This window comes from Piliocolobus tephrosceles, chromosome 15 (genome assembly GCF_002776525.5).
Source record: "Piliocolobus tephrosceles isolate RC106 chromosome 15, ASM277652v3, whole genome shotgun sequence".
Lineage (NCBI taxonomy): Eukaryota > Metazoa > Chordata > Mammalia > Primates > Cercopithecidae > Piliocolobus > Piliocolobus tephrosceles.
In genome coordinates, this window is record NC_045448.1 from 12,439,154 (window position 1) to 12,450,892 (window position 11,739).

Consider the following 11,739-nt stretch of genomic DNA (forward strand, 5'->3'; position numbering starts at 1 on the left):
ACGGCTTCGGAGTCGCTGCTGTTGCGGGGCGCGCAGCCGAGACCCAGCGTGCTGCGCCCGGGGCCCCGGACCGCGGAAGGATATTTCACTTTGTTTACCTCCCCGGACGGGTGAGGGAGCTGCGAGGCCCGTGCTGGCGCCCCCGGCACGGAGCTGCAATGGCAGCGGCGCGGGGAGCCGCCCGAGGACTGGCAGCGGCCGGGCTGATTGATGGGCGCCCGGCGCAATGAGGGGGGCCCGGGCGGGGGCGGGGCGGGGCCGGCTCTGGGCTGAGCCAGTCGCGGGGGCGGCGGGGGGGCGGAGGCTCCGTGGAAATGTGTCGGTGACATTGAATGGGGAGACCGAGCGCGAGCGAGGCGCGCGCGCGCACACGCGCACACACGGCCCCGCTCGCTCCGAGATCCCCGGCCACGTAAGTAACTATTAATACCGCCTCGCCGGGGGATGCGGGCGTGCTGAGCGCGGGGATTGGCCTCGGGCACCGTCGGCCGTCCCCTTTAATTTTTAAATACACAGTCCCCTCTTTTCTCTGGGGGGGGGGAAGCAAGAAATCAAAGAAGGAGGAGACAAGCCGTCAATTTTCTCCAAAACAAACCCCACCGGGCAATTTGGGCTCGGGGTAGTGGGAGACGGAGTGGTTGCAAATTATTCCAAGACGAGATCCAGTTCTCCAGCGGGAGAGGGGCAAAGGAACGCTGCGCGTTGGAAGGGCCGGGGACGCAGCTCCCATTGCAGCGCCCGCAGGATCCCCGCAAGCTCGTGCCGGCGAAATCGGAGACCGCCGATCTGTCCTCATTCTCTCTTGCACGTCTGGCTGCATTCGGAGGAAGACCCAGGGCGCGAGCGAGCGGCGACAGCATGAGCCTGTGCTGACCTCCGCGCGGCGGGCCGAGCCCAGGGCTTTGTCGCGGTACCTGCGCCCAGCCCGCGCCGCAACTCTGTGCCCGGCTTTTGCAATCTTTTGTTGGCAGCGCTGACCGCTCCAAGTTGAATGCTCCCCTGCTATTTTTCTTTTTTTGTTTGTTTGTTTAATTTTTGGAGAGCTCGCGATCTTGGAAAAGCCTCAGACGCCATCTACAGTTAAAACGTAGGTAATTGCCCTCTCTGGCACCCCCCCTTCCACGCCCCCCACCCTTTCCACCAAAAAAAGGGGGTGCAGCGCGGATTCTGGCTGCCGTGCGTCGCCAGCCGGTAGACCCGTGCTTGTTTCCTTTCTCTTTTTGTTTGACTTCTAACGCGTTGGGACTGAGCCGCCGCCGTGAGCGCCCCGAAGACTGCACAAACTACCGCGGGCTCCTCCGCCCCGTCTGCGATTCGGTAGCCGGCCTGGGGGTCGCGTCGGGAGCCCTGGCGCTGCAGCTCCGCACCCTCGCAGCCCGGGTACTCATCCAGATCCACGCTGGGGACACACACACAGAGTAACTAAAAGTGCGGCGATTCTGCACATCGCCGACTGCTTTGGGGTAACAAAAGGACCCGAGTTGCCTGCCGACCGAGGACCCCCGGGAGCCGGGCTCGGAGCAGACAAGGTATCCGGCGGCGCCCATTTGGGGGCTTCTAACTCTTTCTCCACGCAGTCCCTCTCCTGTCCCCTCCCCTCTCGCTCCCTTTTAAAATCAGTGGCACCGAGGCGCCTGCAGCCGCACTCGCCAGCGACTCATCTCTCCGGCGGGTTTTTTTTTGTTTGTCGTGTGCGATCCTCACACTCATGAACATACACAGGTCTACCCCCATCACAATAGCGAGATATGGGAGATCGCGGAACAAAACCCAGGATTTCGAAGAGTTGTCGTCTATAAGGTCCGCGGAGCCCAGCCAGAGTTTCAGCCCGAACCTCGGCTCCCCGAGCCCGCCCGAGACTCCGAACTTGTCGCATTGCGTTTCTTGCATCGGGAAATACTTATTGTTGGAACCTCTGGAGGGAGACCACGTTTTTCGTGCCGTGCATCTGCATAGCGGAGAGGAGCTGGTGTGCAAGGTAAAGGGCCAGGGGGTTGCTTTTTGTCTTTGGAAGGGGCCCGAGGGAGCGGGAGGGCGCCAGGCCCTCGAGTCTGGGAGAGGGAGATTCGCGGGATAATTACCGTGGCCTTATTAAATGGGTTTATTTATTTATTTGCTCAGGTTCGATAAGTTGCGAAGTTTTTAGACCGTTTCAGACAATGGGGCGGGCTGCAGTGGGGGCGTTTTGGGGAGAGCCCGGGGAGGGGAGGTCGGCGGGACTGCGCGGGGGCCACGGACACGCGTGCACCGAAGGCTCCAGGAGCTCTCTGCGCGAGGCCGGGTCCCGCTGCCCGGGGGGATTTCTTCCTGTGTCTAGCACCCTCCCCTTCCAACAAGGATTAGGGAATCCCCGGGTAGTTTTAAGACTGATGACTCCGTTCCTTTCGCAGCCATTGTTCTTAGCAGCGGGCAGGTGTTTAAACCTTTGTTCCGAAGGTGCCCTTTAAAACAGACACACAAAGGTGCCCCCTCCGGCCAAGCCCAGGGGCCCAGCGCTGGGAAGGAGTTTACAAAGACCTTTCTTCTGCCTGGAGCCTTGAGAGGAGGGTTGGGGTGGAAATCAAAGCCGGAGCACTTTCTGGTGAATAGTGAACGCTTTGGGTCTTTCTCTCTGGTCTTGGTCTCTCTCCCCATCTCTAGACTTCCCTGCCTGCTCATCCCCCCTTTTCCGTTCCCCTCTGAACACACACCTTTGCCTGTAAGATTAAGGAGCTCCCATTTGGAGCCCCAGGGATCCGCAGTGGTAATACCACTGCGATGGACACTTAGGTTTCCTTTTTTGTCTTTAACCCTGAACAGTGACTGATTTATGTGTATGTGTGTCTGTGTGTCTTTGTGTGCACCCACCCGGCCCCAGACAAGTGGATGAGGGGCGAAATAGTTTCCAAAAAAGAAAATAACTACAATAGAGCATACTACTACCCAGAATTGGACATAGATCAAGGATTCGTTGTCACCTGATTTTAGATTTGCTGACTGTTGTTGTTTTTTGTTTTGTTTTTTTTTTTTTTTTTGAGGGGTAAGGGGAGAGTGGGGTACCCATTCTGCCTTTGAAATGGTCACTGGGCACGGTTGTGCTGCAAATAACACATCGCACTTTCGCCATTCACCGCAGACTGCTTTCCTTATTTCATAGTGGACTGGAGCATTTCATTGCAAAATTTGGGTTTAGTGGAGATCTCCAGTCAGTTTTGCGATTGTTTAGTTCAGACCTTACGGGGAAATCGGAGACTCTAAATGTTGCCCTTTGCTTGCACTGAGCGTTTGGTATTTTGCATCTTCTCTAAGTTATTGAGACCCAGAGCAACTGTGCCCGGTTAACCAAAATTCAGTAGCTGGATTGAATTCTCAGAAGTCTGCAAGGTTGCACAATAGGATAGTCATCCTTTGAAATGAATGAATTCCACAGAACTGCCACTCTTGTATGAAATATGCACAATCACCCAGCAGTGAATATTTTCATTCCTTTTGCTCAACTTCAGTACAGCATTTTAATATTTTTCAAAGGCTGGAGATGCTTTTAAGTATAGGGACTCTGCGGCCAAATTCTGCAGGGGCATCTGGCTGTTACTTCTTTGTTTAAAATCAGAGGTGACTCTGGCCTCTGCTCTTTCTTTCTCCAGATTTTTCAAGACATATTTCACTTTGGGCTGACCTTACAGTGTCATTTGCAGACTTGCGCTCTGGCCTCAAATTGGACTTAATCTGCTGGTTTAGTTATTGCAAAGATTGAATCAGCCCCTCACCAATTATAGTGTGGCTGCAAGTGGATTTAAGTGCAGTATCATTGTTCTGCTTGACAGAGGTCATCCCTTTAAGACACAGCAGCTTCTGTTTTCCTGACTTTTTACCAAAGATGATGTGGGTGACTTCTTATGCAAGCATAGTTGTGTATCTCCTAAGAAGCTCCAAGAGAGTTTTATAAGGCTGCTTCTCTGAACTGCCCTGAGAGATATGTATGCTGTGGTCTCTTAGCTTACTTTAAGGCTCAGTGAAATCTACACATTGAATCCAGTTCCTTTTGATGTCTTAGAATAGAAGGCTCTTGTTTCCTAGCTGTGTGTTGGCCAATGAAAAAATTCTTTGCAAAAACAGATCAAATGTAAAGATGCTATTTATTATAGAAAACTGCATAGAGAATTCCCTAGGACCCTATTTGGAGGAATAGAGATTCCAGAGTCATTTAAACAAAATAATCAAGGCTGCTTATTGTCTCCATGTGCCTACTTTTGCTAGATAAATGAATGAAGGCGTTTTAAGGAGTCTTTAACTGTATGTTTTCATGGAAATACTGGTAGCTACTGTGCAGATTGACATAATTACTATCTTGGCAGAATGGGTACTTTTTTTTTTGCAAATGTTATTAATGATGGTCTAATCTTACTGCCTTATCTGAACTGTCACATTACATAACCAAGGCTTCAAATTAAACATGTAAAGAGGCTGGCACCAGGCTTGTGGCTTGATTTTGCACGTGAAGATGATGGTTTAAATACCATTCCAAGCCCCTAAATGCCCCTGATAGCTACTAATAAAAGTTTCACTCCTTCCCATGTGCAAAAATATAAATACTTATTTTATTTTTCATACTCTGTCCACCATCTTGGAATTTGGTCTCTTCTACAAAAGGTATGGCTACATTTGAAGCTGCCACAGATATGTTAGTTTTTTAAAAAAATTCTGTCTCCAGGTTTTCAGCAGTGGAGCAGGATAATAGGCTAAAAGTGCTGAGCGAAAGTCACCTTTTATGTTTTTGTAAATGCACCTGGAAACAGGAAGTAGATTATAAATAATCATACCTCTGAGCAGTGGTGACAGAAGCTGCAACCCGGTATTTCAGAACACATCATCTTCATTATATAATGCAGTGTTTACGTTAGCCACTGCAAAGCTTATTACTCCTTGAAATTTTTGAGCCTTTGCTGGGTTTCTGTTGCCTGCAGTCAGGGTGTTAAAGTTGATTCAAGCATTTCAGATTCCTAATTGAACAGGCCTCTTAGGTCACTGCTCTTAGGTCATCATTTGACGGTATCAGTGTGTGATTTGTGGTCTCTGGAGATGTTGAAGTATTCTTTCTTAAATTCTAGGTTATAGTGGCAGCAGCTGTGCCGCTTTTCTGAGATGCCTCATTATGGTTCATTCACAACATTACTGTTAACTTTGCTTCCTTGGCCGGGTTAGCACCAACTCTCTTGAGGTTTTACATCCCTGTTTGACTCACAGATTTTGTTTCAATTTTTTGAAGCTTAGAGCAACTTAACTCATGGTTTCTTAAATAGCAGTCTGTGGCCTTGGGTGGGCTTCAGAAAGCCCGTGAATCCCCTTAAAATGAATCCGGTATTGTGCATGCATTTGAGAATGGGCATTGCCAGCTAAGAGGGAACAGAGCTTTTATCAGATTTTATGTGACATCAGGACCCAAAAAAGGTTCACACTGTTCTAAATCAACATCTTCATTTTATGAAGCGGAGGGAGGTCTGGCAACCCTAAGCTCTTTATCCATCTCATCCAGATTACTGGTGGCAGGGCCCGGATTAGTGCCTCAAGGTTGCCGATTTCCAGTCCAGCATTTTTCCCACCACACTGCAAAATGATGATCAAAGAAAGTATGCTCTTAACTAGTGAAAAAGCGATTTAGGCAGCTAAATGATTGTGAACTGATAGCATGCAGTGTATTGTTAGGGCGTTGCTGTCTTAGATGCTTTCCAGCGAAGCTCACCCACGCATGCCCCTGGCTCACGCACACACTGAATAGATTCACCTTACCCACATCCCAGGCAGATAGAAAAACCACATTCCAGACCCAGGGACTTGTATTCCTGATTTAGTGGAGGTCTTGAAATGAATGAAAGCGCTTTTTTTTATAACCTCAAAAATTCTCTGTGGTGTTCATTTCTGTTAGGTCTGTTTCAAAAGGTATTGATGGTGCCTTTCCTTTTTAAGCAACCCCACAATGAGTTGGCATTTCACAGGCTAATTTTGATTCATAGAAAATCATTGCATAACTGGTTCATTGAGTTAGATATCTGTGGAGGGAAGAGAGGAAGAAGCAAGGCTGCTTCCCTATTAAGAAGGATTGTATTGTATTCCTACCTCTGCCACTGGGGGCTCGAGTTTTGGCTCATTCTCCGAGCCTCAGTTTCCATATCTGTAAAATGAAAGTATTGGATTAGAGACCATTAGGCAACAGCTCGCGATTTAATCTCTTAATTGCTCATGTGTCGTATAACGCGTGTTTATGTGCATTTCTTTTCCTTTTTTTTTTGTTTTTGTTTTTGAAGGTAAATAAAGTGTTGTTGATGTCATTTGAGGTGGATCACTTTCCGTTTTTGCCTTAGTTCTATAAACACGCAGTTGGGCTAGAGACAAAAATAATGAAAATTATTATTTGTGTACTGTATTACATTTTGCAAAGCACTATCACCTTCATTTTCTCATATAATCTTCCTAACACTGTAAGTCAAGTATCAGTTTCCCGTGTTACACATACAGATTTGGAGGCTCAGAGAGGTTAAGTGACTTGTTCAGTGCCACACAGCTGGTAGGAGGCAGGGCCAATATGGTCTGGGTCCAAGTTCAGCATATTTTCTATCATCTCAAAAGCCCATGCCTGTGGGAGGTGCAATGTTCTGTGTGTTGGTGTACAAGAGGCACCTCTGACTTTGGTCTTACTGTTAATCCTGTCGTAGGTGTTTGATATCAGCTGCTACCAGGAATCCCTGGCACCGTGCTTTTGCCTGTCTGCTCATAGTAACATCAACCAAATCACTGAAATTATCCTGGGTGAGACCAAAGCCTATGTGTTCTTTGAGCGAAGCTATGGGGACATGCACTCCTTCGTCCGCACCTGCAAGAAGCTGAGAGAGGAGGAGGCAGCCAGACTGTTCTACCAGATTGCCTCGGCAGTGGCCCACTGCCATGACGGGGGGCTGGTGCTGCGGGACCTCAAGCTGCGGAAATTCATCTTTAAGGACGAAGAGAGGTAGGTCTCATCCCTATCCAGACCTGGGTCCTGTGATGGACTGCTTCTAACAACAGCTTCCTAGAAAAGTCTTGAATAGACATTTTTTTTTTTTTACTGTCTGTGGTCCAGATGAGGGAAAGGAATCTTAGGAGGGCAAAAGAAAGTGAATATTGCAATGGTCAAGTGTTTCGGGAAAGCAAATAGCTACTATTTTCAAGGTGTCATCTGGTGCTGAAAGGACAGGTAGCAGGATATTCTGCGACCCAATGAATACATATGATTGGTGTCTTGAATTCTGAAGGTGGCCTGCAAGCTTCTGTGACATTTTCAATGCCAGTAAAGGCAGGGCCTTGAAAATTCTACCTGCAGAACACTCAGCACCCAGAATCAGTCATTTATAATTCATTCATCCATGCACTCATTCAGTAGCTCTTACCTAAGCTTATATTAGCTATTAGTCACAATTCTCAGTACTATTAATATCTAGATGAATTAGATAGTCAACTGACCGATGAAGGAAATGCTACCAGCTCAGAATAGAGGTCCATGCTGGGTGCGATGAGAACTGGGTTGGTGGGGACATGTCAGTTCTCCCTAGGACTTGGAGAGTCAAGGAAGGTTTTATAGGAGGGGTGATTTTGGAGCCAAGACTCGAAAGATGACTGTATTTCAGGAAATGTGGGAAAGACCACATTCCAGGTGAGGAAACTGCTGATGCAAATGCATGGCACTGCAGAGGTCTTGGTTATTTGAGGAGACAGCTGGACAGGATGCAGGCAACTGGGTTATGCCATTAACTCATTACCTTCTATTTAGCAGATGCTGCTGGGGCCCTGCTTTCTCTCCCAGCTGATTTTGACTATAAGAACTCCTTCAAGCACTTTTTTGTCTTTTTAAGAACATGAGTTTGGAGGGACAGAGGCAACAAATCTATATTCATTGCTCACCGTAGTTCCTGAATGAGGCGCCACATAACGTGGAGACCAGCTCCTATCTTGATCTTTGCTTGGGAATGCCTTTTACCTTTATTAACAAACTGAGAAGGGGCAGCTGTTGGAAGATCTAGAGTGTGGAACCACACTTACCTTTTCTCTTCCGCTCAGATGCCTCTGCCCATGGAGCCTGGAGATGTTTCCCCTGGTTTTGCCTTTGATACCGTCTGTGACGTTGGACTGGTCCTTCGTCTGTTTCCACCCTCCCTCTACCAGCATCATATTTCTCCTTCTGTTACCTCCTGTGCACTAGATTGCCTCTAAGGTCTTTTCAATTAATAATAAATTGGCATATGTGCTTCTTTGAATATTCTCATTTGGAAGATGAATATATATGGACTCTCAACAGAATACTGACAAAGGTATTCTCTTTACCCTTCTATGTCCCACCTTTCTTGGAGATTTAATAACTGCATCTACAAAAATAAGAGGTCATATTTGTTTACCTCTTACCATAAGGTTAAAGTTTAACTTAATTACCTCTCCCTGTTGGTGAAGTCAGTATTATCATGTCCGTTGCATAGATGAGAGCTCCAAAGTGCAACGTGGTGAAGCCCCAAAGTTACGGACAGGAAAGAGTCGAAGTAAGACCACATTCACTAGTAAGTCAGCTGTCAAGAAATTCATTTGTCTGCCAGAGGGCATGAGGACAGCAAATGCCCTCTCTCGCAGGGATCTATGTTTTTAAGTGTCGTCTTTGATTGTGTTTCCATAGGAAGGAACTCTCGGGCACCAACGAGTAGAAGGAATGGCCTGTTCAGGGATAGGACCCCCATAGTGAATACATATTTGTGCAGATGAGTAGAGCAGGGTGGAGGTCCCCAAGTCATAGAACATGGGAACAAAAGTGGACCCGGAGGTTGCAGAGTCTGTGTGGCACTCTCTTGTTTTGCTGCCAGGAGGCAGAACTCCAGAGGTGAAAGCATGCCCCAGTGCACACAGCTAGCTAGGAGCCAGTGAAGCCAGGCCTCACCGGGGCTGTGGAGGGCTTTTACTCCCAGCCTCTGCTTTTCCTTTATGAATGTGTCATGGCACAGCCAAAATCCTTGATGTCCCAGGACCCAGGGAAGAAGCTTCCCACCTCAGGAGTGTGTACCTCTGACATCCCATCTGAAGGTATGTTGGACTTTTGTGAAAGAACGTGACCCTGTCCAGAGATAACCAGCAAGGAGTATCCAATGTGAATGGGAAACCAAAACAATTCCCTGGAGTAAACATGTCAAAGCAAAATCTTTTTTTCATTTTAAAGAGCATTTTCCAAGGTAAAAAGAAAATGTAAGGGACTGTAGGGAGCTGGCCTATATAGTCCCTACAGTATGGTGGCATGTGTGATAGCCCCTTTGGCCATGCAGCCCTGTTGCCCCATGGGCCAGCCTTGAGGCTTATGCCCTGTGGGACCTTGGAGAAAATGATAACTCCTCCATCTGATCAGTAAGGTTCCTTGGCCTCATGGCAGGGTCACCTTGCTTGCTCAGTTTCGCACAGCCAGTCTGAGGGTGCAGCCAGCCTAGAAATCCTGTCATTTCATCCAGAGTTCTTCCTCCAGCCCAAGTCACATGGAGGTCCCAGTGGGCTGGCCTTTCAGGAACATGACAAGTGTCTGTCTGGGCAACTCTGAGAAGGTCACTTCTGTTTTCAAGGACATTTTGAATGTTCTCAACAGTAGCGGATTGATTGATAAGAGCTTTTTTGTTTTTCTAAAATCCAGCTATCAACTAGGGAATCATGCCTAGTCACCTTTTTCTTCTTGTTGTTTTGTATTTTAACCTCTTGATTCCAGATTGTGAAACTTCTGCTTTTTGTCCCACAATGTGTTTCTCCTTCTCTGCCTCCTGGCAGCATTGAGTTTCATGGCAGATGCTCTTATTTGGCCTGCATGGTAGCCTACATGGAGCCCATCGCCAGCACTTCCTGAGGGAAGAGTGTGAGGCCAAGTGTCAAGGGCCCAGGACCTCATTGGCTCCGTGCTTGCTGCTGGGAACTCTCATCTTCCATCCTAATTGCATCACTTTTAGTGGAGCTAAAGCTTCCTTCTCCCTCAAGAACATTGAAAGTGTAAGGAAGCAATGGATTCAATTTTAAAAGCTTTTGGAAAGCTAAACCGTGGAGTCAATGTCTGTTTCTAACCTTTCGGGCATTGGTCCCATGGTGAAAAAGCACAGAAGCAAATTTGGAAAGTGCTGCTTTATTCATCTTCTGACCATTACATACCTCTTCTGTGCATCAGTCTTCTCCCTCCCAGTGATGTGCTTCTTGAACTCTGGTGATCTGGAAAGTGATTGAAAGTGCACGCTTTACGTATGAAACTGGCTGAGGCCCACCTGGTGCAGAACAAGACCTGCCTATGGGCTGACTCCTTGTGCCTAAAGTTTCAATTGTGTGCCATCTGGGACTCTGCATCCATGGCCATCCATGGAGACGTTCTTAGTGGAACTGCCAGCGCCTTCACTCCGGTCCCCCACTGGTAGCTTTGCAGGCAGACACAGACGACCCTAGTGTTGTGTTTGGACCTGATGCCACTGTGCCTTATGCTGCTAGGTAGAAAGGCAGCAGCTCAGAGTCTTCTGTTTCCATTTTACTTTGATTTGAGTTTTAGGTGTAACTTCTGGCTCTTCTTAGCTACCTGATCTTGGATAAGTCATTGAATGTTTCTAAGCTGCGGTTTCCTCAAAGCAGAAATAATAATGGCATTCCTATCGGCCAGTTGTGAGGGTTAAATGAGATGATTCTGTGACTCACGGGGCAGGGCAGGCACTCATGACGGGACATCTGTTCCTAGAGTCATTGATGAAATAGTACCATTATAGGAGAGCAGTTCCCAGGACTCAGTGGGTTTTTGAAGAATTAAGTCAGTCTCTTGGGCAGCGTATTCTGAGAAGAGTGGCATAGGGGTTCAGATTTAGGCCACATCCTCCTCTCTGTTTGGTTTAATTATAATCATTAAATGAATGCCAAAGGTCAAGTGCATCTGGTCTGGAACCTGAGGCTCAGAAAGGCCAGATTGACCATATGTGCGCTGGAGTACGCGGCTACAGGCACATGTAGGGGTTGAAGGATCGTACCCCACCATGCCTGGATCAGCTTCTGTGTTACCAGCATTGGACTGCTGCTTCTCCTTCGTTCCCAGAGATGGTTGTGCAGGGCAGAGCTTGGTTCTTTTTGTTTATACTGCTGAAAAGGAAAACCTCAGGGCCCAGAGGCATTGAGCAGCATTTTAAGGAAGTTAATCTCCAACTCCAGTTGAACTCACCTGGCCACACCCTGTGCATCCTGTAGTAAAATCTCAGACGGTCTGTGTGTAGTAGTGACCACCCTGCCGGTTGGGGCTCAGAATCTGATAGAAGGCAGTACCCACATCCCCAAAGTGCATGCCCTGTGCACTCTGCCTCCCCCTCTCTGCTGTGGCATTGGGGTGACCTGCTTGATCGGTCTGTTCTTAGAAGCCCCATGTTTCAAGCCCCTCTAATTCCATTTTAATTCACGGGAAGGCCTAAGCTTGGGAGAAGTCCTGTTACTTCTATGTAGAGTCAGAGCTGCTGTCTGGATTCCAGTCCCTGCCCTTGCGCTTGTTAGGAAAGGACCTTGAGAAGTTACCTAAGCTTTGTGCCCAGACTGCCTCATCTGCAAAGTGGAAATAACAACAAGACTTCCCTCGTGGAATTAAATGTATTAACACAAGAGAACCCAATGGCTAGCACACAGTCAGCCATCAGCAGACAGGAGCTCCTGGCTAGCACACAGTCAGCCATCAGCGGACGGGAGCTCCTGCCTAGCGCACAGTCA

General features: G+C 48.0%; 1 protein-coding gene across 2 annotated transcripts in view; it reads left to right on the top strand.

Moving 5' to 3' along the window:
- Positions 1-281: 281 nt before the first annotated feature.
- Positions 282-11,739, top strand: part of TRIB2 (tribbles pseudokinase 2) — a 26,039-nt gene continuing 14,581 nt past the window's right edge. Inside the window, exons 1-3 of one of the 2 annotated variants that reach the window (XM_023199352.2) lie at positions 310-1,529; positions 1,723-1,978; positions 6,690-6,982. In XM_023199352.2, the coding sequence (XP_023055120.1) occupies positions 6,828-6,982 (155 nt within the window). In that variant the 5' untranslated portion in view covers positions 310-1,529; positions 1,723-1,978; positions 6,690-6,827. Of the gene's footprint in view, positions 1,979-6,689; positions 6,983-11,739 lie in introns of both variants that reach the window. The other variant, XM_023199344.1, reaches the window with a different exon arrangement.